Raw genomic sequence first — 27,231 nt, 5'->3', positions numbered from 1 at the left:
CTATCTTCTGCGCTTCCGTGTTTGTCATTACGTCATGTGTTGGGTCAAGGGTTACTCTTCTGTCACATATCGATGCCGGAAGCTAGTTATTATAGTTAACAAAGTTTTAAATATGGATATTTAAGGCCTTTATTAACCCCCTGGAGTCGTGTGGATTACTGTTATGATGGATGGATGCACTTTTTTGGCCTTCAAAATCTCCCCTCCCATTATAAAGCCTGGAAGAGCCAGGATATTTTTAAATATATCTCCGGTTGTGTTCGTCTGAAAGAAGATAGTCATATACACCTAGGATGGCTTGAGGGTGAGTAAATCATGGAATAATTTAAACTTTTGGGTGAACTATCCCTTTAAGAGATATAACCAGTTTAGATAGAAAGAATGGATTAATAGACACAGTACTTCCTTGAAAGTAAATTCCAGCACAGAACTACAACAACCATATTGAAATGAGCTTCACAATAGATAATGCTTTACAGTGAACTACATATGGCAATTTAAAACACTTTACTCACCTGTTGAGTAATAAAAACACCATCATCTCCGCGTCGCTTTTACAACATTTCAAGTCCCTCAGTTCTCGCCATCTCCGAAAAGCCGAGCCAATGTTGATTCTTGTTTTATTACGAGGTCTGTCGCGCTCTCTTCTTTGCCAGCAGACTCTCCTCTGTTCGGCGTTTGTTTAAAACGTGTGATTCCCCGGAGGTTGACGACTACACAACGAGTGAGAAAAGTTGACATGAAGAAGCTTAATCTCCAACCTCCGGGGAATCACACGTTTTAAACAAACGCTGAACAGAGGAGAGTCTGCTGGCAAAAAAGAGAGCGCGACAGACCTCGTAATAAAACAAGAATCAACATTGGCTCGGCTTTTCGGAGATGGTGAGAACTGAAGGACTTGAAATGTTGTAAAAGCGACGTATGCCACTCCCACACCAGACATGCGTCAAAGTAGGCGGAGCAACTTTTATCTATTTACGGATATGACGTGACGCGCACAAGCGAGTGACATATGTATGCAATTTCCCGACAAAACCATCCCGACAGGTCTAAAATATAAACACTTCTAACATGCTTACCATAGTGAATTAAATCAGGGTAAGACAAAAACGCGTTTTGGAAGAAGGATTGATGTTGTTTTGACTCATTATTTAAATTTTGTTAATTTTAAACAAAGAAAAGTTACATAGTGCACCTTTAATGAACGTGTCAAATGCATAAAACAAATTTAACAAATAATTTTTAAAGAAACAGCAAGAAACACATTGAATTAAACGTGAAGTAGAAAGACTGAAATAGTATTTTCTTGTAAAACGTACTCTAATCATTTTTGCAGTGTAATTTGGACTCAAACACACGTTCAGTCCAAGAAATCTGACACTGTGTAATCTTGTAAAGCCACTTCAAATTCAAATGACCTTTTCTGTCCTTTTCTTGTACTCCCCTTCCTTTAACCCCAGTTTCAGACTTTCTAATTGGCTCAAACCCCACCAATCCCATGTCTCCATTACCGCTCTGCCGTCGCGATGGCCGTCGGCCAGCAGCTACAGGTGGAGACTGTGTTGTCGTGCCGTTTGAAGAACAGAGCGCTCTTTATTCATCTGTTCCTTTGCTCGCTCTCTCTCCACATCCATCCCTGTCGCTAACATACAGAATGAAACTGTCCACTGTTCATTTGAACTCAAAGCCTCCTTCATTCAGTCACAGAATTACAAACACGGAATGGACATACATTATTGCAACATGTATATGATGGCATTGCACACTTGTGAGCTGTAGTTTGGCTTTGGTTATTTGCATTACGAATAAGACTGAGTTTTTTTTTTTTCTGGCTTAATGCATAAAAATAATTAACCTCCTGTGGTGCAAATCAACTTTTTAATGTTGTTTATATGTCTGTGTGGTGTTTTTAATATACTTGAAGACAAACCATGTGCAAATTCATCAGTCGACACCATTGCGGAGGATTTTCTCTTTAAAACTGCAGTGAATCAAAAACCCCGCCCTGTTTCCTACTGTCACAAACATGTGACCAATCCCGTCAGGAGTGGGGCGGGGCTTTTCTCCTTTGACTTTCTATGATGTTCAATGCTGATTTTTTTTTTTTTTTTTTTTTTTTTTTTTTGGAGGCAGCTGTCTGACTCTAAGATGTTGAACGGGAACATTATTAGCTATGTAGTCAAGCCAAACGCTAATCATATTAATTACCGTTATGCAGACAAGTGATGTATAAAACGCATCATCATTCTGATACAAGGACAAAGAGTCTGTATAATTCACTCTTCCTCTTCTTCTTCTGAATCAGTTTCTGGTTCACACATATATGGCTGAATTAAATCAATATTTCCATTTGCATCATGTAGCGTTTACTACAGTTGAGCAAGTGGATCAGGTAATCCAAGCTGCTGTGATTGAGTGGAGGCGGGGCTAATTTGCATATTCATGAAGCAAGGGTGTCGAATTGCATTCAAGATATTTTAAGGCATGAAGAAATTATTTTCACAGGAAAAAACATGTAAATATGTACTTTAACTTTACTTACCTTTTTTTAAATTAAAATGATTTTTTAAAAAAAATAATCTTTCTGTTAAATGCATAAATTTCTTTTCAATTCAGTTTAGTGTTGCTCGTTTCAAATAAATACTTCACCTTCAAATGAAAGTGGGGATGTTTGAGCGAACAGAAGCATTGTACTGGAACAAACAGTGTTTTGTCTGCCGGCTCTAGGGGGTTCGTATCGGCTCCTTCATCCCTTTGAGTTTCGTGCCGACGGACTGGTCAGGAAAGTCTGTAATTGCAGTCGTCACGTCACACGTTGACGGCGTTTGTCCTGTCAAACTCCCCGGGCTCTTCTAATGAGAGGACCAGGGAAAGTTCGACTCTAACCGCTGAGTTTATTTGGCGTGTAGGAGAGCAGGGAGGTGTGCGTGTGGTGTATTTTTAGCAGGACCTTCTTCTGCAGTGCAGAGAGTTGCATTAACATTTGATCAGGGTGCAGGCAGGGGGACACATTTAAGGAAATAAGCCTGCTTTTTGGAAAATTCACTGCTCCACTTCTCTCCTCAGGGTATTAGAGTGTTTGTGAGGGGAAAATAGAGTTTCTGACTCTTCCTCTCTCTCAATCCATCCCTTCTCCCCCCTTTAATCTTTAATTAAAGTCAAACAGCCAGTTCTTAATCCCAACTTACAGCAAATGCCCCACACTTACTAAAGCTGAAACACATCAGAGAAAAAAAACACTGATTGACAACCAGGAAATAGAAGCAAGTAAAGCAGAGAAGTGCAATTATGAATTTTAAATTCTCTAGCCACCGCTTTTTGGAAAGTCATTGCAGACGCCAAATAAGGAAAATCGACCCATTTTTTGGGTCTCTTAAGAAATCCCTGGGTCTCAAAATACAGAAATTATATTTTCATGAAGAAAATTGTACTTATCATTGAGACTGTGATATTATCTTCATTACGAATATGCACACTTTCATCTTAAATTCTTATTTTGATGAGAAAAAAACCTGTTATGCACTAATGAGAAATTCGTGGGAAGTGTGGGAAATGTTTATCAGATCTTAATGGATGTAAAAATACTAGACATTGTTTTATTTGTTTAAAATATAATTTCATATTTTTTTTCTTTCAGTTTTAGGGTGAAATATGACCTGGAAAGTGTGGTCAGAAAGATTTTTTGTTGTTGCAGTATGAAATTAATACTTACATTCAGCAAGGACATATTAAATTGATCAAAAGTGACAGTAAAGACTTTTGTTTCAAATAATTGCTGTTCCTTTGAACTTTCTATTCATCAAGGAATATATATATATATATATATATATATTTTAAAAATGATATTTACTTGGTCTTCCACAAAAAAAGCAGCACAACTGTTTTCAACATTGATAATAGTCATAAATGTTTCTTGAGCAGCAAATCAGCATATTAGAATGATTTCTGAAGGATCATGTGACACTGAAGACTGGAGTAATGATGCTGAAAATTCAGCTTTGATCACAGCAATAAATTACACTTTATTATATATTCACATGGAAAACAGTTATTTTAAATTGTAATAATACTTCACAATTTTTACTGTATTTATCATCACATAAATGCAGCCTTGGTGAGCAAAAGAGACTTCTTTCAAAAACATTTAAAAATCTTACCAACTTCACTTAGTTTATTTAAACAGAAGTGATTGATTTACCATTGCTGTTGTTCAATCTGTTGATCGATCCACTTTAATTTGATTTCTGCTCCACTTTCAGTCTGAACACTCCACCTGGAACCAAAGTGAAGCTTCTGGGGGACGTTCAGGTTAAGAATGGCATCCTGCTATTGGATGATTCCAAGGTCGCCGTTCTCGGAGGCGAGGTGGATCACATGATCGAGAAGTGGGAGTTTCAGAGGGTGAGATGCATGTTTTCTCTCAAGATTTAATTTTAATGTATTCAGATATGATGATGCAGTTTAAAGGGGACGTATTGTAGAAAACTGGATTTTTTTCTTGCTTCTATGAAATAAAGGTTCACTCTACATGTCTAATGTTCATGTTAAAGGGGTGGTTGATTATTTCACTTTTTTAACTTTAGTTAGTGTGTAATGTTGCTGTTTGAGCATAAACAACATCTGCAAAGTTACGACACTCAAAGTTCAATGCAAAGGGAGATATTTTCTTTTAAAGAATTTGCTGTTTAGAGACTACAATAAACGGCTGGTAGGGACTAACGAGCTTCTTCCTGGGTTGGTGACACCACTAACCCTAAAATTTACATAAACCCCGCCCCCAAGAACACACAACGAAGGGGGTGAGGCCATGTTGGGCTGCTTTAGAGAAGAGGAAGATTTGTTGTAGTAGAGTGTTGTTGACATGTCGTCATTTTACACCGGACTGCTTCATAAACAAGGGTCAATTCAACGTTGGATTTGCACAAAAGATTAACATGACGGCACATGCTAGTCAATGAGTTGAATCAACTCCACAGTAAATACATAAATTTATCCACTAACCATTCAGAAACGTCTAAAAGTTGTAACTTCTTCCTGAGTCTCTCCATCAGTGTCGACTCCGGTTTGAACAATGTAAGGCTGAACACCGTTACTGACAATCCTCATTTTGGCTGCGTGAGATTCTCCAGCTTTGTTGTTGTTGAGCAACCGAAGCGTGAGCTGTTAAAGCTCCGCCCTCTTCTGGAAAGGGGGCCGGGAGCAGCAGCTCATTTGCATTTAAAGGGACACACACAAAAATGGCGTGTTTTTGCTCACACCCAAATAGGGGCAAATTTGACAAGCTATAATAAATGATCTGTGGGGCATTTTGAGCTGAAACTTCACAGACACATTCTGGGAGACTTATATTACATCTTGTAAAAAAGGCATTACAGGTCCCCTTTAATGTCATTTGGAATACGTCATGGTTGTCGCAACTATGAGCTCATTAATATAAAGCTGCTTTACGTAAATTTAATTAACATATCACCACCCATCAATTTGACCCACCCTGATGAATGACATTAGCACATGGAGGTCAGCCAATCGCAACAGAGAACATTTACATATAGAATTCTAAAATACACTGTAGCTCAAGCTATTGGTTTTAATTCTGAGTTTCAGAGAGTGGGTGTAAAATAATGAAATAAACTGTTTTTAGTGCAAGAAACCTTAACTAACATTATAAGTGGGCTCTAGGGAGAAAATGAAGAGATGCAAAACTGTAAAATATTGAATTGAAAATATGACCCATTAAAGGTTGTATTCATTAAAAGTTAAGAAACAGAAGCCACAGTGTCAGGCACAAACAGAAGTGTCTGTAGCCATCTGTCATGATTTAGCTCAGTGATAGATGACACACTGGCAACAGATGATTTTTTTTAATGATCAATCAAAGCCAGAAAGCACATTTCTTTATCTAAATGGGTAAATGACTTCAGTCTAAAGATTTTTCTCCCCTTGAATGTTATACTATATTCACATATCTAACTTTTTCCTCACAAAAGAGCCTGTCCAAGCACAGTCGTAGAAACGTTGGTGCAGAAGGCGGACCTCCTCCATTCGTTCCCTTTGGACAGGTCAGGACGCTTTACATCTGTTTTTTATGAGGTTGATTTGATTTTCCAGTTGTATAAGCTGCTGTCGTCTCTCTGTAGAAATGTGCTCATAAGGAGCAGGTGGACAGCAGAGCTCTGGATCAGAGGAAGACCCTTCAGAGCACGAACGCTGTCAAATCTGCTGACGACAACGATGAGTTTGAGAAACAAAGAACCGCTGCTATCGCAGAGGTCGCCAAGAGTAAAGAGGTGTGCTGTCATCCCTAACAATTATTATGAGATGTGTTTAAAGCTATTAACAGTTAGCCCACCATATGACCATATGTTTGAAGATGCAGTTCTTGTGAAATGAGATTTTTTTTTAATGTTTTAGAAAGAGTCTCTTCTGCTCACAAAGGCTGATTTTATTTGATTAAAAATACAGTAAAAATTGTGAAATATTTTTACATTTTAAAACAGCTGTTTTCTATTTGAATATATAGTAAAATGTAATTTATTCCTGTGATTTTCAGCATCATTACTCTAGTCTTCAGTGTCACATGATCCTTCAGCAATCATTCTAATATGCTGATTTTGCTAGATTTGCAAAAGTTTAAAAAAGAAATTAATACTTTTATTCAGCAAGTATGTATTAAATTGATCAAAAGTGACAGTAAAGACATTTATAATGTTACAAAACATTATATTTCAAATAAATGCTGTTCTTTTGAACTTTTTATTCATCAAAGAATCCTGAAAAAAATGTATCACAGTTTGCAAAAACAAAATAATAATTAGAACCATTATTAATAATTGCGCACCAAAAGTAATTGATGATAATTGAGCAGTAAATCAGCACATCAGAATGATTTCTGAAGGGTCATGTGACACTGAAGACTGATGCTGAAAATTCAGCTTTGATCACTGGATATAAATTACATTTTACTATATATTCACAAAGAAAACTGTTATTTTAAATTATAATAATATTTCACAATTTTTACTGTATTTTTTATCAAATAAACGCAGCCTTGGTGAGCATTAGAGTCTTCTCAAAAACATGAAAAAATCTCTTAATTATTCCAAACTTTTGACCAGTATACATAAAACCCTCAGATTTCAGCATTTTACATAATTAACTCTTGCACAAAGATATTGGCATTTCAATTCAGAATAAATATCGTTTTCATCCCCTGCAACAAAGTAGCACCTTTTGATAATGAAATATTGATGTATTAAAGCAATATATAATTGAATTTGTTCATTCTCATGACTGTATCCTTAGGCCATGGGTGAACTTAATATTCTCCGATATTTAATTAGGAAATGTTTGATTTTGAGTATGTAATTACGAATGAAACGTGATAAGTGAACACCACAGGAATAATTAAACACTTTGCCTCCGCAGCACCTGGGCTGTGTTTCAAAACCCAGCTTTCGAAGCGCGCTTATGATGTCCAAATATGTTGTTTTTAATTGTACTATAGTTGTGTGAATTAATGGGAGAAATCTGATCTTAAAATGCTGGAGTTGCGTCAGTGTTTTGTGTTTTTCACACTGCTCTCTGTTGTCTTCTAGACGCGTACGTTTGGCGGTGGAGGCAATGCAGGGGGAAACCTCGCCAATCCAGGATCCACCTACAAGAATCGAGACACCTATCAAAGAAAAAGAGAGGAGAGAGAAAAGCCGTGGACGGAGAACAAGTCAGAAGGAGTTTACAGAGATCTGGTAAGATGCAAAGATCAGCATAAACATAAATGATGTTTTTGTCAGCAGTTTTTAAGTGATTCAGAAAAGTTCTTCCTCTTGAAATGAATAATAAAACATGGTGAAGATCTAAACAGATGACTATTATTTAAGACATTATTTCCATAAGTAAGTCGCCCAGCACCGTTTGCTCTCCAGACATGAATGATTCTTATATTTGCGGATGATAACATGTTGTCTTATACATCATGGTGGTGAGTTTTACACAGACACGCTCCACTCTTACTCTATTTTCTTCAGAAAATGTAAAAATGTAGTTTTTGGACTCTCTGTGGTGTTGCATAGATAAACAGCATCATCTGGGAATCTGAGCAGAGAGATTTTATTGATGTTTTTTTTTAATGTTTTGAAAGTCACTTCTGCTCACATAGGGCCCTATGAAATCCGTTTTATTTTTTCCCAAATTTAAATTTTTTTGCACTCCATTTTAATGGTTAAATTAAATTTTAGTAATCAAAAAGCATGTCTAATTAATTGAAATCATGAAACTTAAACAATTTAAGAACACTTTATTAGAAGTTTAACAAAAATTAAATTTTTTAGGGCCCTATGAAATGTTTAATTTTTTTCTTCCTCAAATTCCATTTTATTTTTTTTGACCAAATTCTGTTTTTTTTTTTTTTTTTTTCTGTTTTAAGTTTTCTGGATTCTTATTTTAATGGTTTAATTAAATTTTTATAATCAAAAAGCATGTCTAATTAATTTAATTCATAAAAACAACAACATTTATTAATTAAAATAAAATGTATTTATATGAAATGTTTTGTTTTTGTTTTTTTCAGAAATTCTGTGTTGTGTATTTTAATTTTTCTGGCAATCAAATGAAGGCATAAAACATTCATTTAAGTTTACCTTTTAATCATATGAAATTCAACTTTTTTTTGTCAAAGAAAGTGCTGCACAACAGAGCTTTACTGTTAAAATTAAAACATTTGATCAAAAATACAGTAAAAATTATTAATATTATTAATTATTATATAATAATATTATTACAATTTAAAGTAACTGTTTTCTATGTGAATATATAGTAAAATATAATTTATTCCTTTGATCAAAGCTGAATTTTCAGCATCATTACTCCAGTCTTCAGTGTCACATGATCCTTCAGAAATCCTTCTAATATGATGATTTGCTGCTCAAGAAACATTTATAATTATTAATGTTGAAAACAGCTGTGCAGGATTCTTTGACGAATAGAAAGTTTAAAAGAACAGCATTTATTTGAAATAGTCATCTTGGTAACACTTTACAATAAGGTTTCATTAGTTAACTAATGAACTAACAATGAACAATACCATTTCAATACAGCATTACTTCATCTTAGTTAATGTTAATTTCAACGTTTACCAATGCAGTATAAAAATCACAGTGAACTAACATGAACCAACAATGAACGATGTATTTTTAATAAGTAACATCAACAAATAAATACTGTAACAAATGTATTGCTCATTGTTAGTTCATGTTAGTTAATACATTTAATGCTAACAAGAAGTGTCACTTTTGACCAATTTAATGTGTTCTTGCTGAATAAAAGTATTAATTTCTAAAAAAAAAAAAAAAAAAAAAAAGGACATGAAGGTGCTAATGGATTCAAATTCTGCTGTGTTTCTTAAATAACGATCTGTAAAAACACCAAGTGCCCAAAAATTGTTCGGTGGACTATTATTTATAATTATATGTCATTATTTTCCTCTAATGCCAGTAGAGACACAAGTAAATGCCTTCTCTTGATGAAAGATGAATTGATGACTGACGTAAGCATCAGTAGATGTGACCCCTCTGTGTTCCTGTCTTTTCTGTTTTGTTTTTTCGTCTAATGTCCATGTTTTTGTACTCGAGTAGTGCTCTGCATGTTTTCTACATCTGTTCTTTTGTCCCTTCTTGATGGATTTTAATGCAATGCTTGATGACCCTCAAGTTCATCAGATTCCTTCTCTGCTGTTTCATGTTGCTGCGGTCTCTTGAAGGTTGATGAGCGAGCTTTGAGGGACATCATGGAGATGGGCTTTAACCGTGAGGCGGCCAGACAGGCCCTGCTGGATAACAACAATAACGTGGAGGTGGCCCTCAACTTCCTGCTCACCGGAACAAACCAGCCCAAAGCGGCCCAGATGGAGCAGAGCCGGCCACCACCTCGAGGTAAAGCCGAGAAAAGATCAGAAATCTTCAGATAGTTGCCAGATATGCAACTGCTCATAAAAGAAGGCTGCAGGATTGTGTTGGTTAAATGTTTTCTTTCTTGTGTAGGTCCATTTTTCTTGATTATTCATTTTAATCTGCAATAAAATCAAATGCTTTAAAACCAATTGATAGAGATAGTGTTTAGAGGAAAAACTTTTTTTTCATTTTGGTTGAACGTTTATTTCCCAAAATGTCGTTTGTGTGAAAATGAGGGCTGTCGATTTATCTCCTTAAGGTAATTAATTTGTTACAGGAAAAAATAACGTGCTAAAATTAACTAATTTAATCATGGTTGGCAGGTTTTCACAACAAAACCCACCAGATTGCTACTCAAAACTAGCCTAATCGCATTTCATAGGGGGTCCCCCAGTGAAAATCGTGTTCCAGGGGGTAAAATTCGCGGTTTTGGCGCAGTTCCCCTGGTAAAATTTGCATTCCAGGGGCTAAATACCATGTTATTTGGGGTTGCTTTAACCCACGAACATAAAAAACAACCCGCGGCAACAGTGTTAAAGTAGCCCAATTACTTGGCAACATTGAATTTAATGTACCCGACCCAGACCTACGTAGGTCATCTTACATTTTATAAAGTTGATTGGTAACAAGCATGAAGCAGAGCAACAACTCACTATCGGGGCAATAAAGTCTCATATTTATATCATGATACTGTTAAGCAATATCACACATTGTTCTGTTTTTGTCCTGAATAACACGGGTGCAAATGTGATATTGATTTTATACAATATTTTAGACACAATATTGTCTGCGTTTTCTCAATTTTGCGATGTTTTGATTCTGAATGAATCTCCGTTTTGAGCAAATCAATCGGGTGAATCAATGATTCAATGGCACATTCATAAAGAGAGCCACTAGGCTTGTTCGAGATGCATCGGCACTGTGCAGACTGATCGGTGTATGACATCAAAGTACCGCGAGAGCGATTCAAAACCATAAGGAGTTGTTTGCTCTCCATTCGCTCTTGCGGTACTTTGATGTCATGCGCCGATCGGTCTGCGCAGCGCTGATGCATCTCGAACAATCCTATTTACTTCATTCCTGAATGAATCAGCTGTTTGAATCATTCATTCGATTCGTTCAATGACTTACTCATTTAGACATTTACTGCAACTTACTGGCAGTTTTAGTTCCTTATTTAGAGTATCATTTCATTAAAAAAATTATTTCATATTTCTATATTAATATAAAACACATTAAATGTATAGTTTACCCAAAAAAATAATTTACTCACCCTCATGTCCGTTGAAGCCTAAAAGTTTGTGTAATAAATGTTGAATCAAATAAAAAAAATTTTTTTCCTAAAGCTACTTTTTGTAATGTCTATTCTCATTTAACACAATAATGACTTTAAATTATCTTTTGGGGGTAATTTCTCAGCCATATTTAATATGCAATTAATTAGATTAATTAATTTCCATATCGTGTAATTAATTAGATAAAACACTAGTGGAAATATTACGAAACAGGACGTTGCTGAGAACGGAAGCAAAGGAGAGAGGAAAGCACAGAAAATACTGAACCAGACTTTAATTGTCTAATTTATTAATAATACTTCAATTGTCCTTTTAATTTGACAGTTTGTTTGTTCTCTGACAGGAAAGGGTCGTGGAAGGGGACGCTCCAGACAAGATGAGGATGAGGAAGCAGGAGGAAGACCATCTGGGCCCAGCACGCTGTTTGACTTCCTGGAGTCAAAAATGGGGACGTTCTCCATTGACGGTACATCAAATTTATTTGACCTTTATGTTTTTGTAGTGCTTTACAATCTGGCCAATATTAGGGCTTCTTTAAATTATTGGTACCAGAATTTGCCAATATTGGAAGCAGATAGTAACAGTGTTCAGTATTGTTTATGTACTATTATACAGGGTTCTTACAGTTTGTTTTCGGACTATTGCACCTATTCAGTTTTCTAAAAGAAATTTATCAAACAAGCAGAGTGTTTTCATGGCATAAGTTTAGTAATTATTTAGTGATTGTCAAACAAAACTGAATGAATTCAAGGCGCATTTTCAGCACACAAAACTATCTCTTTTGAACTTCACTAAAAGAATGTTTATTCAACCAGCAAAGAAGCAAACAGTCATCTGAGTCAGACTGTACTTTGCTGTTTGGTGTGACGTCAAACCACATTTACAGTATCAAAAGTGAACATATGCAGGCGATAAAGCATTTTCGCTCTCTTCTTTTTTATATATCACTTTGAAAAAACCAACATTAAAATATAAATATTTACAGATGCCTGTACTAGATACCAAATATGATGTTGAAAATAATGCTGTATGAACCATTCATGTTAAATATGGTCTGAAAGATTTATAGAGAGGTTTGGAAATTATTTGAGCCTGGAAAAGTATGGAATTTTGAAATGGAAAATGAGTAGGAACCCTGATTATTAATATTTTGAATGAGCTTTTATTGTTAAATTGTTTACATTTTTGTAACTTTATGTACTTTTTTAATAATTAGCTTTAATTTAATTGTATTTCATTATTCATTTTAGGCCTTTCAACTTTTATTTCAGTTAGTTGTTTAAGTTTTTCATCTATTATTGATATTTTATATCAGCTTTTTTAAATTTTTAATAGTCTTAACAGTAACACTGAATAGTAAACTTTTTCTGTGCCAACTTTCTAAAGTAGTTAACACTTCCATATCTCTGCATCTTTTCTTATTTCACATCGTTTCACTGATTTTCATTCGTTACATTTATTTATTAATTTGGTAAGCATCTGTGTTAAAAATGGTATAATGTAGTTAGCTGGTCATTATTGCAAAATGGGGATGATAAAAGACCCTGCTTAGTTTTGAAGTCATGATCAGCCTGTGAGTTTATTTTGCTATAATTACTGTAAACGATCCTTCATTCCTTCCTACTGGATGTGCAATGGAAGAAGTCCTAATAATGGGAACAATGTATCAGGATTTTTAATCTCTTCTTATGTTCGAGTCCCAGTGGGCTGCAGAACTGTGCGACGTCAAACAGATGGCCAGTCCCAAATGAAGGCGCTTCTATTAGTCAGCTTTAGATAAGTCTCTGCGGCTGGTAAGCTCTGCCTGACATATGGCTTTAGGAGAAAACAGACAGGGCTAATATGTGGAGAAACCGTTTGTCCGCTCTTTCAGTGCCGATGTTTTAACATTCAGCGTGTTGCTTTGAGTCAGAATGACCTGTTATTGTGCTTTTGAAGAGCACTGCATCATCACTGTGTCCTGCAATTAATTAGTTGATATTTCCATGAAGAGACTGTCTGAGATTTTTGAATGAACTTTTAGTTATTGCCACTTATTATTTCTGACGCATTTCTCAACAAAGTGAGAATTTTGCATGCAGTGGCACTCATGCTGCAAGACACTAAAGATATGCCAAACAACAGGCTATTCAGTTTGAGTTATCTTTGGAGGCTTTTCTTTGCAAATAGTGAAATATTCTATTAGTGGTCGGCCGATAAATCAACTGATATTTGGCATATTTTAATTATCGGCATTAGCCGATAAGTTCTTTTGTTTGGCTGACGTGTCGGAAGCAGGGGTTGAGAACACCAGCGCTTTAGCATCCGAGCTCCCATTAGTTTACTGCTAAAAAGTGACTATATCCATTTTTTTTTTTTTTTTTTAAATCCGACCAGCTTACATCTTCTTTTAAAAGTGACCCATATACAATATCTGCATTTACACTATACACTTGGCGAAACAACCCAAAATAGACGTACTGACCCGGAAAAGCTTGGGCCGAAAAGGAAGTAAAGAAAAATGGAGCGATTTGCAATGGACGCAGACGAAGTGATCATACAAGCCTTTACTTTCCACACCATCTTTAGAGGTCAGCAGAGCATTGGGTTGAGCCTTCGTCCTCCATTGCGGCATTGAAAAGAGTCATGTGATCGCAGTGGGCGACGTCATTCGCCACTGTCACTTTTTCAATGATGTGCGTCTTGGGAATATCCGATCTGTCCGCTTACATCGCAGACGCAAATGCACATATCCGATTCATATCAGATTTATTTCCACATATGAATGAGGCCTGAAACTAAGGAAGATTGATTATGCCACGGAATAAGAAAAAATAAAGGATAATTGCACTTTCTGAAATTCTGAAATTGTCGCAAATTCTGACTTTTTTTCTCACTATTTCGTTTCGTTTTGTTTGACTATTTTGATATAAAGTTGCAATTGCAAGTTATAAAGTCAGAGTTGCGAGATAGTCGCAGTTGTGTGTTATAAAGTCAGAATTGTGAGATATAAAGTCAAAAATGTGTGTTATATAGTCAAAATTGCGAGATATAAAGTCAGAATTGTGTTATAAAGTCAGAATTGGGCGTTATATAGTCAGTATATAGTCAGTTTATTCCTCGCAACTCTGACTTTATAACTCGCAATTGCAACTATATCACGCAATTCTGAGGAAAAAAAGTCCATTATAAAAAATTATAAAAAGTCTGACTTTATATAATTGTGAGATAAAAAGTCGCAGTTACCTTTTTAATTTTTTATTCAGTGTCGGAAACAGGCTTCCATATGAAACTGATCTGAGAATATCGGAATCCATGTGCTTTTTTCCTGCTTACACGTTCGTGCATCATATCCGATCTGTGCCACATGGAGGACAAAAATCACAATTGGGCCACTTAAACCATGTGATGTAAATGCGGCCATGCTTTCTCATCTACTGTTAGCATTCAGCAAACATGCATTTATATAATTTAAACAAGTCTTTGAATTATTTTTTCCCCAAATTGTGCTGCAATTGACTTCATGATTTTCTTATAATTAACCCACTAGAGTCAAAGAACCAGTCTTCACTACAAGACCACCACGCTAAGATGACTTTCCCCAACACTGATCAAATATCCAGAGATGGTGCCCTGTCCAAACACCCTCCTCGAAATGAGGGAAGGCCGCAGAGAAATGACAGGCCTCCACGTTTCCAGAAGGACGGAGACTTCCCTAAACCTAGCCCAGCCTCTTCCACCTTTTCCCAGCCACAGAAATGGAGGGACGGAGAGCGACCAGGAAGAGGAGGATCAGAGCGATGGAAGAATGACAGCCAAGATGCTAGAATTGCATCTTCTTCGTACACCTCTTCCTCGACAGGGAAGTCCAGGGAACAGCAAGGAAAGGAACACGGTGGGTCAAAGGGCTACCAGCAGGAACCCCATAACGGTGGATGGAAAGAGCAGAATGGGACAGGACGGTCCGATCCTGCTTCATTTAGGAAAAACCAATCAAACGGACCTGCGGCACCCAAATCCTCAAATCCTGCTGCATCAGGCTCAGATCCTAAAGGAAGATATGAGGCGAACAACAGAAGGAAAGGCAGGCCAGAAAGGCCCAACTCGGGCTACTTTGAGCGTTCCCAAGATGCAATGAAAAAAGACTTTTCGCAGGATGCGGGATCGGGCCAGTTCATCAAAGTGGGTGGGGTTTCAAACACGCAGCTCCCTAATGGAGATTTAGAACACAGACGGACCGGTCCAATCAAGCCGCAGTCTTCAGGCCCGCCTCAAAAGCAAACCAACGCGCATAACTCCGCCCCCAAAAAGAGATCCGGCCCAATCAAAGGTCAGAGAGAGCCAGCCGACACAAATAATTACATAAACTGGAAAGCAGGTGACCAGTGTCTCGCACTCTACTGGGAAGACAATAAGGTCAGTAATTTGCATTATTATTATTATTATTATTATTATACACTTTTGTTGCATTTTTTTAATTTTGTGTAACATCTTGCATATTTGTGGCAGTTTTATCGGGCGAGCATTGACGCCGTCCACCCCTCGGGCTCGACGGCTGTGGTCGTGTTCAGTGACTACGGCAACTGCGAAGAAGTTCTGCTTCACAATATCAAACCACTGCACATGGATGTTTGGGTAAGCATCAGATCACCTGAGATCCTTAAAACCCAAAGCATACTTCGGCCGTCTGCGTTCTGCGACGGTTTGCGCACTGTCCACGTGACGTAATTTTCATCATCGGGACGGTCCGAGCACACAGTCCGCGTGCAGCCCAATTTGTGTGTCCGTGCGGACGTGTACAACAGCGCATGGGCAAGGTGAATGTTGAGACAGAAGTGTCCACTAGGTGGCAATATGCACAGTCGTGATGCACTAGTCGAAGAAGAGTGCATATACAAAGCAGCATATCCTCCATTGTTTTTGTTCGTTATTTTACAGTTTTGTAAAAACTGACCCTGTATTAAGAGTATTTTGCTGTAAGCTTAGCAGCATGCTAATGTCAAACTCAGCCCATGTGGAGTGCTGTTTATGTGAGTTTCAGAACGTTTTCCTATTCCAAGCTTCATCTCAGTTTACATGTTGCCTTATTAGTTGGCAGCACGACTACACCAGCTCACTAAGTTTTGGAACAGATCTCTTAATTGCTAAAATGTCTGTGCTAATTCAAATGCATCAGGGCTCGACATTAAGCCTTGTCATACAATATTAAATCGGTCATTCACTTGTCAGAGTAAAAAAAAGTTGCTTGTCTGGAAATTTTGTCTGGAGATTTTTTTTTTTTTTTTTTTTGTGGTGTAAATATAATTTCTTCTCAAGCAATATTCTCATCAGCTTTGACATTTAAATCTGCATATTTGTGATATTTACCCTGAGGGAATGTTTTTTTCCCCCCTAATCTTATTAAATGAAAGCTTTATCTTTCATTTTTAATTCTTAAATTTGATCAATAAATTCAGTTAAAATATTAAGACACTATAGGGCGGTTATCAATCAAATTAAAATATTTACACTGAAAACAATACAACTGCATTAAATAATGTTATGACATTGTTTTAAACATTTTTTGAAAGTACAAATAAGAAATGTTGGGGAAAAAATAAAAACTAAACCACCAGTAGGTGGCGGCAGGTGACGTCTTAGTGAGTCATTGGGCCCTATCATATACACCCCCGACCCAAATGTTTTTTGCTAGTTTCAGCCCGACGCAGTTACCATTTTCACGTCCTGCACCACGTTGTTTAAATAGCAAATGCACTCGCGCCCATCTGTTCGCCCATGGGCATGCTGGTCTGAAAACAAGGTGTGTTCAGGCGCATTGTTGGCGTGTTACTATTTTGAGGCAACTGAAAACGACTGCGCCATTGACCGACAAAAACTTGCTCTAAAGTCATTGACGAAGCATTTTTTTTGTTATTTAAAGGGTGTGTTAGTAATATGCACTTATAGGCGGGTGCACAACACGCGTATACTCGTGCAGCAGCACACAAACATGCCAAATATATTTTTAATAAAAGGATTACAATGTAAAATATTATTATTGTGTACATAAAGATAAAAATGCCTACATGTCATAATGGATAGTCATTGCATGCATCAGAATGACCTATTTGCAGTAATGACAAATGAAATTGGCTAATTATTTGACCAATCGTGGCAATACACACATGTATTTAAACTGACTCGTCAGGTTGAGGGTGTCTATATTCCGCCATGTAAATAGCGAATCCACCATGGTGCGAGCGCAGCTGGCTTTTAAAGGAAATGGGAGATGACACTCTGATTGGTTTATTGCATGTTATGCTCAAAACACACCCATGACTCTTTAAGAGACTAGGCACAACCCTTCTGCGCCGACCATTTTGTCCATCGTTAAACTAGCAAAAGTGGATTCGGACATGCCCTAAGTGCACCTGCGCCATGCGCTTCATGTGCTTAGATCGATAAATAGGGCCCAATGAGTCATTCATTTAAACGATTCATTGAAATGACTAGAGTGAGGCAGTTGTTTATAAATGGGTTATTGAATCTTTCACTCAACCGATTCGTTTGAAATGCTGAATCATTCATTAATGAAACAGGGTTAAGTGTTGCTGTGAGATGCGCTATGGTTATTTTGTTTGAAACTATTTTCACTGCTGAAATAGAACAAAAACAGTCAAAATTGCATCTAAAATGTAAGTGACTTAAGATTAACTACTTGTTTATTGAACTGTCGTGTGAAATCCGTGTCACGTTTTCAATCGTGATGGTATTCAGGAAGTTGTGTGATGTTGCTTAACCTGTATCATATGTTATAAATATAAAAACTCATTGAACTGCGCTCATTTGTTTTGATTTCTCCTCGAGACGAGGCTGCGCGAGCCTCAACAGCTCGACCTTGCTACCGTCAGTACATTATACAGGTGCTGGTCATATAATTAGAATATCATCAAAAAGTTGATTTATTTCACTAATTCCATTCAAAAAGTGAAACTTGTATATTATATTCATTCATTACACACAGACTGATATATTTCAAATGTTTATTTCTTTTAATTTTGATGATTATAACTGACAACTAAGGAAAATCCCAAATTTAGTATCTCAGAAAATTAGAATATTACTAATGACCAATACAAAGAAAGTATTTTTAGAAATCTTGGCCAACTGAAAAGTATGAACATGAAAAGTATGAGCATGTACAGCACTCATTACTTAGTTGGGGCTCCTTTTGCCTGAATTACTGCAGCAATGCGGTGTGGCATGGAGTCGATCAGTCTGTGGCACTGCTCAGGTGTTATTATAGCCCAGGTTGCTCTGATAGTGGCCTTCAGCTCTTCTGCATTGTTGGGTCTGGCATATCGCATCTTCCTCTTCACAATACCCCATAGATTTTCTATGGGGTTAAGGTCAGGTGAGTTTGCTGGCCAATTAAGAACAGGGATACCATGGTCCTTAAACCAGGTACTGGTAGCTTTGGCACTGTGTGCAGGTGCCAAGTCCTGTTGGAAAATGAAATCTGCATCTCCATAAAGTTGGTCAGCAGCAGGAAGCATGAAGTGCTCTAAAACTTCCTGGTATACGGCTGCGTTGACCTTGGACCTCAGAAAACACAGTGGACCAACACCAGCAGATGACATGGCACCCCAAACCATCACTGACCGTGGAAACTTTACACTGGACCTCAAGCAATGTGGATTGTGTGCCTCTCCTCTCTTCCTCCAGACTCTGGGACCCTGATTTCCAAAGGAAATGCAAAATTTACTTTCATCAGAGAACATAACTTTGGACCACTCAGCAGCAGTCCAGTCCTTTTTGTCTTTATCCCAGGCGAGACGCTTCTGACGCTGTCTGTTGTTCAAGAGTGGCTTGACACGACAGCTGAAACCCATGTCTTGCATACGTCTGTGCGTAGTGGTTCTTGAAGCACTGACTCCAGCTGCAGTCCACTCTTTGTGAATCTCCCCCACATTTTTGAATGGGTTTTGTTTCACAATCCTCTCCAGGGTGCGGTTATCCCTATTGCTTGTACACTTTTTTCTACCACATCTTTTCCTTCCCTTCGCCTCTCTATTAATGTGCTTGGACACAGAGCTCTGTGAACAGCCAGCCTCTTTTGCAATGACCTTTTGTGTCTTGCCCTCCTTGTGCAAGGTGTCAATGGTCGTCTTTTGGACAACTGTCAAGTCAGCAGTCTTCCCCATGATTGTGTAGCCTACAGAACTAGACTGAGAGACCATTTAAAGGCCTTTGCAGGTGTTTTGAGTTAATTAGCTGATTAGAGTGTGGCACCAGGTGTCTTCAAAGTTGAACCTTTTCACAATATTCTAATTTTCTGAGATACTGAATTTGGGATTTTCCTTAATTGTCAGTTATAATCATCAAAATTAAAAGAAATAAACATTTGAAATATATCAGTCTGTGTGTAATGAATGAATATAATATAAAAGTTTCACTTTTTGAATGGAATTAGTGAAATAAATCAACTTTTTGATGATATTCTAATTATATGACCAGCACCTGTACATTATATACACTAAATGTCATTCTCACGTTTTGGTGATTCCTAGTTATTTTTTTCCTTATTGACATTTTAATCAGGCTACAAATTTTCTTTCACTTACTCGGACAAGTTCATGTTGAGTCCTGTGCATTAAAAACACACATTCCAAATTCCCAAGTTTATGTTCTGGCTGTGTTGTATTTATTTAAAGACCAGTCTGTCTTCTGTTTGCCATGACTGATATAGTACACTTGCGTTTATTAGTAACATTAGTCACTCATGTCCTGGTAACTTCTTTACAGGATGACGAAGACATTTACTATGAGAATTCCCTTGAATTTCGAAGAGGAGGAGACGGACAACCTCGACGCTCTCGACCGACGCAACAATATTATCAGCCGCCCCGTGCAAGAGACTGACACACACTCGCACGCAAATACATCCTCACAGTCTTTCCCTAGCAAGGCAACTCATTTGCTCATTACTCCTGGAAAAAACAATTAGTGCTCTTTTTTTTTTTTTTTTTTTTTTGGTAAACCAACACACTTAGGTCAGGACTTAAACAGGCTGTTACTCTTCTGCTAATAGACACTTCTAGCATTGTGTAGATTCTGTAGAACAGTATAAATGCAACATGATGTTCTCTCCCTATGCAGGTCATTATCATCTCGTTATCCACAAGTAAACAAGTTTAATTGGAAAAAAAATGACGTGGTTTGTAGTACCTTTTCAGAAGCATCAATATTAACAGCTAAATATATAGGAAATGCTAATAGAGTGAATCTCAGAATATTTCACCCCAAAATATTCTAAAACATACGAAATTATATTTTGCATTGTGACATTAACAGTGTTAAGAATTTTTCTTTATTTTGATTTCAGTAAAATAATTGTGACTGTATTACAGTAATTAGAATCAATGAAAACTCAAAAGTAAGTTTCGGCGGTGAGAATTTGTGTGCCTAATCATCATGAAAATGTCACAATGCAAAAAAAAAAAAAACATTTTTTATGATTCTTTCATTTTCTTTATGCAAAATGTATTTACTGTTTTTTTTTCATTCAATTTTGGAGTGGAATGTGACCCTGTCGTGAGATTCACTCAATGAGCATTGGCAAAAAAGTGATGCATTGTCTGTAATGACAATGTTTTGGTTACGTGCCCGAGTTGATCTGTGCGAGGTCTTTACTGCGCTCGATATGCACTACTCAATGCGAGTTAAAAGGAAACAACTAATCCGTAACTGATACATTTGTGTTTTGTCTCAAAGATGTTTTTTTTTTAAATTCTAAGACTGATCTGATCTCTAGCAGAAGAGATGGAAGAACATATCTCAAAAATATCTGATCTCTGTCTCGGCATGGGAGACGGATCCGTAAGGGCTTGCAGCACATGTATGATGAATTCTGTGAACCTTGCCATGCAAACGGCTGCTGTACACGGTGACTATTTGTAAAGGACTTGATATTAATAATTATAAAAGCGCTACGCTCTTTTGTTCAAAGCTCAGTGCGTCATTTGTTTTTGTTTTCTTGTTTTTTTGTTTTTTTATTTGTTGGCATTATTTAAAGCTCCTGTGTGTGAAAACAGAACAACAAATGTCTGTGTGAATCGTTCCTAAAATAATTTGTTGCCACATTCCATTCAATTCAGTTCAATGGGATAATTTATGTATGAATTGCTGTACATTTGATCTTAATGAGCCTTAAATAGGCTTTATTTTCTTTATTTAAAAGTTTTTTTCACTTGATCTTTGGGGTGAAATGTGACCTGGATCACACTGAGGGGCCATTTACACAACTAAAAACTGAAAACTTTTTATGCATTTTGGCTGTTCGTTTACATGACAACGACGTTTTGGGGGCCTGAAAACGTGTTTCAATGTGCAAGTTTTTGAAAATTATACCGTTGACGTCATGCGAATGTGTATTACATTGTTTTTTTTTTTTGCAAAGTGACATCGCCATCTACTGGCCTGGCAGCAGAATACAGTGATTTTAGTCGTTTTCGCGGATCCGTGTGAACATTTACCAGATAACGTTGTCGTATGTACGCGAAAAACGCGAAGGAAACACTTTTCCATTTTTAGTACATCATTGTTGTGTAAACGTACCCTGAGATTCACTCGATGCGGCGTCTGTAATGAACCACAAATGTCTGCATGAATTGTTCCTAAATTAATTTGTTGCCACATTCAATTCAATGGGACAATTTACGTATGAATTGCTGTACATATGATCTCAATATGATCTCATTTTCTTTATTTAAAACTTTTTCCACATGATCTTGGGGTGAACTGTGACCTGGATATGAGCTGTCTCATTGAGGGTCCGTTTACACAACTAAAAACTGAAAACTTTTTATGCATTTTGGCCATTCACTTACATGACAACGGCATTTTGGGCGCCTGAAAATGAGTTTCAAAGTACAAGTGTTTGAAAACGATACCGTTATCACCTCTGTGTAAACTATAAAAACGGTGACGTCATGCGCATGCATATTACATATTTCCCTTACAAAATGACATCGCCATCTACTGGCCTGACAGCAGAATACAGCGATTTTAATAGTTTTTGCGGATCTGTGTGAACGTTTACCAGATAACGTTGTCGTATGTACGTGAAAAATGCGAAGGAAAAACTTTTCCATTTTTAGTACATCGTCGTGTAAACGTACCCTGAGATTCACTCGATGCGGCGTCTGTTATGTTACTGAAATGAAACACAAACGTAACAAATGTCTGCGTGAATCGTTCCTAAATTAATTTGTTGCCACATTTCAATTCAGTGCGACAATTTACATATGAATTGCTGTACATATGATCTTTATAATCCTTAAATAGGCTTTTTTTCACTTGATCTTGGGGTGAAATTTGACCTGGATATGAGCTGTCACATTGAGGGACCATTTACACAACTAAAAACGGAAAACATTTTATGCATTTTAGCTGTTCATTTACACAACAACTGTGTTTTGGGGGCCTGAAAACGTGTTTCAAAGTGCAAGTTTTTGAAAACCATAACTGTAAACGTCTCTGTAAACTATAAAAACGTGAATTCATGAAAACTGTGATGTCATGCATATTATGTCTTCAGTCTATAGTGTTTCTTTACAAAGTGACATCGCCATCTACTGGTCTGGCCACAGAATACAACGATTTTAGTCGTTTTCGCGGATCCGTGTGAACGGGGATTGTTTTGACAATGTTGTCGTCTGTATGCGAAAAATAAGAAGGAAAAATGTTTCCGTTTTTAGTACGTCATTGTCGTGTAAACACCCTGAGATTCACTTAATGAGCATTTGAAAAAACGATGCGGCATCTCTAATGAAACACAAACATAACAAATGTCCGCATGAATTGTTTCTAAATTAATTCAGATATTCAATTCAGTAGGACAACTTGCGTCCTTATTGCTGTACGTATGCTTATGCTTTTCACAAATATGTTCATGTTTCGTGAAAACGGTCCAGTGTTTGATTCCACTACAAATTGCTTCTGTTTAATTGGAATATGAGTATCTATTTTACCATTGAAAAGTGTGTATGCATCAGCTTTAAAGGGACCGTTCAATCTCAAATGAAAATTCCATCATCATTTATTGATGTCGTTCCAAACCTGTTTGACTTTTGCAAAATGCAAAAGAAGACATGTTGAATAAGATTTCATCTGGTTTTGTCCAAAATGACATTGGACCCTATTGACTTTCAGTGTATGGAAAAAACAAAAACAACAAAAAAAACAGACTTTTTTCAAACCAACTTCTTGTGTGGTCCACAGAAGAAAGTAAGTCATACAGGTTTGGAACGACATGAGAGTGAACTTTTATTTTCGCGTTAACTATCCCATTAAGTATATGAAACTGAAAACGCCTGATAGTTAATCAAACATTACATCTGACATGCTGCCGTTTGCATACAGTTCGAACGCCGAACAGTAGCTTCTAGTTAATATTTAGCAGGGTTTAAATGTGCCGCCTGCCATCTGTCGCTCACCTATTTTGAAGTGTGTGTTTTTTATTTCATAGGAGACAGACAGGACAGGAGTAGCTCAGTTAAGACACTGAAGGTTCGTGCGGACTGAAGTCAGTGAAATTGTGTCTCGTGTCTTCCCTTATCAGCAAACATCGGACCGGTGTGCCATCTCTCCAGCTTCATTTGTTGTAGCCAGTGAAGCGAACACACAGTAAGTCGATAGCATCCGCCTGAAACCAAGATCTCTGTGGTGGGCCGCTATCATTTTTCACATTACAAAAGACACTATAAACAACATTTCACCCGTAGCCAAAGACTCGCTCGGAATAACAACGACAAAAATGTTCGGATCTGTGAACATCTGATCCAGAGTGATGAAAGAAAGGACTCACTGCTTAAGAAAACTGATGTTTTTTGTTATTGTAAATGGCAGTGAGTATGAGGAGGGATTTATCATATGCATGTTGAAGTTCTGCATTTGCATATATAAATAATTCATAGCATGTGATATGGAGACCATCTCTGAATAGCTGGAAGTCTCGGCCTGACAGAGCGCTTGTACTTCTACACTTTTACTGATTAGTGCAGACAAATTAGGTTAGACGTGTGATGAGAACTGGCCTAGAAAACACAAACTAAAGAACTAGCACGACTCGTGTTGCCTATATAATTATAGGCTGTGAAGAAATGTATTGTTCAAATTGCTCAATAATAGATTAGCCTGTTGTGTTATATGACAGGTTAGCATTATGGCATCAGCAGCCAAGTTATTAGACGTGCAGTGCAGACTTTTCTTAAGTAAATTCATTATATGCTGTTTTCCTTTGAACTTGGGAAATGTTGGGTTGTGGGTGTGCGACGCCACGCAAACATTGAATGACTGTTCATAATAAATACTGAGATGTTAGCAAAAGAAACGCATCAACGAGTCAGGGGTGTAAAACAGGGTAAATGATCCTGTCGTTGAATTGTTTAAACTCTGCAGTTTGATTAGTAGAAGACTTTATTGACATTCAAACACTGTCAAAGTTAACAGTTCTTGTCATTTTGTTTCCTTGTACATCAGTGATGGGACGCAGCAGTTGTTTCTGACTGGTAAAATATGGTTGGTTTACACTGCTGTTCAAATGTTTGTCTCTTCCTCTGGAATTATGTTTTGTTTTTTCGATTTTTTTTGTTTTTTTGAATTTTGTACCATCAGAATGGTACAAAACTTGGTAAAGGTTTTGGCACTTGCTATGTGAACAAAAAATAAATGAATAAATAAATAAAAATAGTCACACTTGTGCTCCTCACAGTCAAAAATGAGCGCATTGGAAATGAAAGGGAGATGTGGAAATGCTTGGTACTGCGGCCAAACAAAATCTTACTAAAAGCTCATTTTTTGAGATATCAACCTCAAATTTGGAGCACAACTTGTTTAGATGTATGGCTTTGATTTTGAGTAAAACATGTTTCGGAAAATATATATTTCATATAAAAATTGAGTATTTTGGTGCATTTTTCATTTAATCAAGTTTTCTTTTCTTTTTTTTCATGTTTTTTCACTTCAGCAATAATCTGCCAAGTGTTTTCTTTAAAAAGACACCAAAGTAAAGTCTGTGCTTCAAAACATTTTAGATATATGACGGTTTAAGTTGGAAATTTCTTTCAAAAAAAAAAAAGTAAATAAATGGATTATAACTACTGCATAAATATAATTTAGTACCATAAAATCCCATAAAAATACAAAATATTAAACATTATCGAACTAAAATATACTGCATTCATTTCATTGAAATGAAATAAAATAAAAAATTTGGTCATTTGACCACAATGCGAGGAGCACCAGAGGGTTAAAAAAAGAAATTAATACTTTTTTATTCAGCAGGGATGCATTAAATTGATCAAATATGATAGTAAAACATTTATAATATTATAAAAAGTTTCTATTTAAAATAAATTTTGTTCTTCTACATTGATAATAATCATAAATGTTTCTTGAGCAGCATATCAGAATGATTTCTGAAGGATCATGTGACACTGAAGACTGGAGTAATGATGCTGAATAAATTACATTTTACAATATATTCATAGAAAACTGCTATTTTAAACTAATATTTCACTGTTTTACTGTATTTCTGCTGTGATGTAATCCACTTTCATGTCAGAGCTGTTTTAACACTGTATTGACCAATCAGCATCACTCGCTTTATTTTCCATTTTAACATGTAAATGATTCAGCGTGTTTCTTTGAAATTAAAGCTTAGTAAAATCAACAGGTTTCATGCAAACATATTCACATTTGCATCCGATGCACTTTTTTTCTTCCACGTTGGTTTTGCAGTTGAAGGGTGAGATGTTTCTGGTCACCACTGAGGTTTGGAGATATTAAACTGTGAAAGTATTACTCGAGCTAATAAGCCAGTGACACAAATCCTTTGACTTTCTGCACGCCGGTGCTCTCGGGATGAGCGACTCTGCACTCGGGGAACGTAAAGCACTGTAAAGAGACAGAACCTATTTTAATGATGTGGAAAGTCAAAGTACAGGAGCTCTAATTCACTCAAAAACTCATGTAATAAGTGCTATGGTTTGTTAAATCTGACTCTTAACACAAATGCAGCGAGGCGAGCGCTTCGGCCGACTCTCAGACTTTAAGTAGGCTACTAGCTCTCAGTTATTTTCAGACCCAGTTTCTTAAAAGCATTAAAACATCAGTTTGTTAATGGGATTACGGTGTTGTCACGGCACCATCAGTCAGAGTTTAAACCGACCAGCGGCTGAAAGAAACCGTAGTTCTTTCTCCTCACATTATCAAACCTATATGTTATATTTCCCTGCATGCACTATATTAATAATATATAGTTTTATAGCGGAGTCGTGGACGTCAGACTGTAATGCAGCAGAGAAAGAGCCTCGGAAATCAATGGATGAGATTCATGCAGCAACAGTGACCCAATTTAACAGGAAATCAGTTCAAACTCAATGAATGAAAATTCGTTTATAAAGCTCAGTTCTGAGGACTAATAAAGTGGTTTAGTTTAACATGGGCTTAGATTAGAGGAAAAATGCTAATTAAACTTGTTAGAAGTCCAAGTAAAAGATTAAACTCAGATGACACGCCTAAATCGGCGCTATGTTTGGAATGTCATCCTACCAGTTTTTTGTTGTTGGTTTTTTTTTTTTTTTTGCATCATGCATGTTTTCTTTTTGTATGCATAAAGTACCTGGATGACATACAGTTTTGTGCATTATGCAACAGAGCAATGCAGCGCGCTCAACAAACTGATCATTATTTGGTGAGTTTTAAAAGTTGAGACATTTTTGCACAAGATTAAACATAATAAGGTCATGTGACAACAACGGCACGATCATCATTGCATGCTGTTTTCCATATACAGCCGAGTATGGAGAACGCGGTATGCTAGTATTGTTAATTTCCCTCTGATTATCATTGTATGTTCTGCTGTTTTGTTAAACACGTCATCATTTGAACATTATATTCAATGATGATAATCTCTTTGCAGCTTTGTTAAAATAACATTGAGCTGTTATGTCACATTTGTCCTGATGTAA

General features: G+C 36.7%; 1 protein-coding gene across 2 annotated transcripts in view; it reads left to right on the top strand.

Annotated features, from left to right (window-relative positions):
• tdrd3 (tudor domain containing 3) overlaps positions 1-25,931 on the top strand; it is a 31,573-nt gene extending 5,642 nt beyond the window's left edge. Inside the window, exons 5-13 of one of the 2 annotated variants that reach the window (XM_051912203.1) lie at positions 4,260-4,401; positions 5,988-6,059; positions 6,138-6,287; positions 7,596-7,745; positions 9,755-9,926; positions 11,583-11,705; positions 14,769-15,634; positions 15,728-15,853; positions 23,727-25,931. In XM_051912203.1, the coding sequence (XP_051768163.1) occupies positions 4,260-4,401; positions 5,988-6,059; positions 6,138-6,287; positions 7,596-7,745; positions 9,755-9,926; positions 11,583-11,705; positions 14,769-15,634; positions 15,728-15,853; positions 23,727-23,765 (1,840 nt within the window). In that variant the 3' untranslated portion in view covers positions 23,766-25,931. Of the gene's footprint in view, positions 1-4,259; positions 4,402-5,987; positions 6,060-6,137; positions 6,288-7,595; positions 7,746-9,754; positions 9,927-11,582; positions 11,706-14,768; positions 15,635-15,727; positions 15,854-20,002; positions 21,206-23,726 lie in introns of those variants that run through there. The other variant, XM_051912202.1, reaches the window with a different exon arrangement.
• The last annotated feature ends 1,300 nt before the right edge of the window (positions 25,932-27,231 follow it).

This window comes from Ctenopharyngodon idella, chromosome 11 (genome assembly GCF_019924925.1).
Source record: "Ctenopharyngodon idella isolate HZGC_01 chromosome 11, HZGC01, whole genome shotgun sequence".
Classification (NCBI taxonomy): domain Eukaryota; kingdom Metazoa; phylum Chordata; class Actinopteri; order Cypriniformes; family Xenocyprididae; genus Ctenopharyngodon; species Ctenopharyngodon idella.
Note: the sequence above shows the minus strand (reverse complement) of the source record. Positions and strands in the feature narration are given on the sequence as shown.